General features: G+C 33.5%; 1 protein-coding gene across 1 annotated transcript in view; it reads right to left on the reverse strand.

Moving 5' to 3' along the window:
* HERC5 (HECT and RLD domain containing E3 ubiquitin protein ligase 5) overlaps positions 1-2523 on the reverse strand; it is a 57647-nt gene that overhangs the window by 14184 nt on the left and 40940 nt on the right. The window contains exons 16-17 of the mRNA XM_012805298.2: positions 2163-2306; positions 1403-1569 (exon numbers count right to left, since the gene is read on the reverse strand). Of these exons, the coding sequence (XP_012660752.1) occupies positions 1403-1569; positions 2163-2306 (311 nt within the window). The remainder of the gene's footprint in view (positions 1-1402; positions 1570-2162; positions 2307-2523) is intronic.

Consider the following 2523-nt stretch of genomic DNA (forward strand, 5'->3'; position numbering starts at 1 on the left):
CCTTAGCCACTTGAGCCACAGGCGAATATAGTAAATATTGACAGATGTAACCAACCTTAAGTAAAAGCTCTTTGGCATCCTCAATAATTTTTTAAGAGACTTTTGACACTAAAAGTTTAAGAAACGATGATACAGATCAAAAGATCTTTTAGTTTATGTATATCATATTATTAAGTTTATTAAGTCCTTGTAAGGCATAAACATTATTTAGGTCATCTTCAAAGTTTCCAGTAAAAAGTAATGACGAATTTATCTCTTTCTTTCTAAAACTCAAACTTTTGATAACTTTTCCCCCTTGTCTTATTAGTGTAACCAGTATAATCATTAACAACTGGACTCTGGAGCCACACTGTGTTCAAATTATGGTTTTGTCACTACGAGACTTACAGCAACTTACCTAACTTTCCTGTTTTAGTTTCCTCATGTATAAAATAGGGATGATAACAATGATAAAATTAGACTACTGTTATCTTTTAAGAAAACTCTGTAATATTCTGTTGCATAAGTATGCTCAATATATTTAATTATCGTATTGAAGGACATTCATTATTTACATATTAGAAATACAACACATGTACAATGTACATTAGTATACACTAATCCTTGCCTGCTTATGTATTTCTGAAAGGGAAATGTCTAGAAGCAGAATTGCTGGACAAAAAGGCAAACACATTTTTATTTTGGTTAAGTATCGCCCCATTATTCTCTGACAAGGAAGGTCAGCTTATATTTCCACTAACAATAACTGAAATTAGAGTCAACCTTTTTCAAACCTTGGCAAACACTATATCACAATAATGTTTCAAACCACTATCAACTGGAAGCATCAATTAGCCTCTCATTTTAATATTCATTCTCTGAGCACTGAGGTTCAGCATCTTTTTATTTATGAGCCATTTCTACAGCATTTTTTGAGGTTTACCATCTTGGATACTCAGTTAATTTTTCTTCTAAACATATAAGAACACTTTATGCAGCAGGGACATGAATGCTTTCTATTACATAGTATCAACTTTTTGTGAACTGGTGGCTTATCTTTTAACTTATAAATAAGTTTTCATTTTAAAGGTGATGACATGAAACAATATTCAATAGAAATATTACTAGCAGATTTTGAGGCAAGGTATAACCTATGCTCTGTCCATAACTATTTCTACATAGAAAACTTCAAAGATTCATGCAAGCATTGAGGACTAATCATGGACTAGTATTGACTCTAGAATTGACTCTTCTCAATTCTAGAAAATCAAACTATTATTCAATAATTCTGTCCATGTTAAAGTTGGCTTACAGTACCCAAAATGCTACTATTGAACAAGGAAATATTATTTGGGTATGTTTGCTAAAATACTTATCCAAATATATATTTGATAGGGCCCTTTTTCAGGAACTGTTTACTTACTTTCCAAAAACAGGACTGAGTTCTTTTAAGTCTTCCAATGATGGTATTTGGCCCAAAAGCTTCTTAAACAGTGCCAGTGGGAAAGGGATATTGGCAACATTGAAATTGAACAGGGAGAGTCCACACAGAACCCCAAAGAAGAAATATCTCTTCTCCTCGTATTTAGGCTGAAAAGAGAAAAAAAAAAAAAAAACCTGAAGTATTATCAGCATTTACAAGTACAAATAAAGTATGCATATTAAATAAACTTTTTCCTCTTTCAGAAAATCAAATGTAAAATTAAAATGAAGAAAAACCCACGTTAAACATATTTAGGGTTTATATTTGGTCATGTCCATTTAAATCCCTGCCATGGTTTTGTTTACTGCAAGTATAACAGGAATAAAAACACATTGGGCGCAGTAATCCTTATAAACCACAGTTGTCACAATTTCTTTCCATAGCCGTTCTCTACCAATTCATCAGGAAAATAGAATGGAAACAAAGAATGAGTGCCTAACAAAGAGTTCTTTTCTATCCATACATTTTATAAATGGTCAAATACATTGCTTGAGTTTTCCTGTGTGAACAGACATGGGAACCAAGGGAAAAGGGACTCTATATTAAAGAAAGTAATCATTTCATTAGAATTGAAAATTAGCTCCCCAATTATGTCACTAACTCTTCTTCTAATACGAAATAGTTTAGACAACTTAATTTTCTGTTATGTAGCATACTTCTTCTTTCACGAAATATCATCAGCAAAGAAAAGAGGACTTACCCTGACGGGAAACCACATGTAGGAAGCTTCTTCAGGATATGTGAACATCCCATATTCTGGCTGGGTCATCTTTTCAAACAGACAACAGAAGAACTCTCTCCTGACTCCTCCTACCTCATAGCCAATTTCTCCACTAAATGAAACCTGAGCAAACAGAGCAAACACCACATCACTCAGGGCTGTGTGTCGCTAGGTAGGAAGTCTTGTCCACTAAGGAAAGTGGCCCACATTAATTATGGACCTAAGTATTTGCTAGGCACTACTGGAAACATCTTGCTCATAGTATCATATGTAATCTGTCCATTACTTCTATGAGGCTAACAAGACCTCAAGAATTTAAATAACTTTCCCAAGCTTATAC

The sequence above is a fragment of the Otolemur garnettii genome, unplaced genomic scaffold (assembly GCF_000181295.1).
Source record: "Otolemur garnettii isolate 467f Iridium unplaced genomic scaffold, OtoGar3 scaffold00039, whole genome shotgun sequence".
Taxonomy (NCBI): Eukaryota; Metazoa; Chordata; class Mammalia; order Primates; family Galagidae; genus Otolemur; species Otolemur garnettii.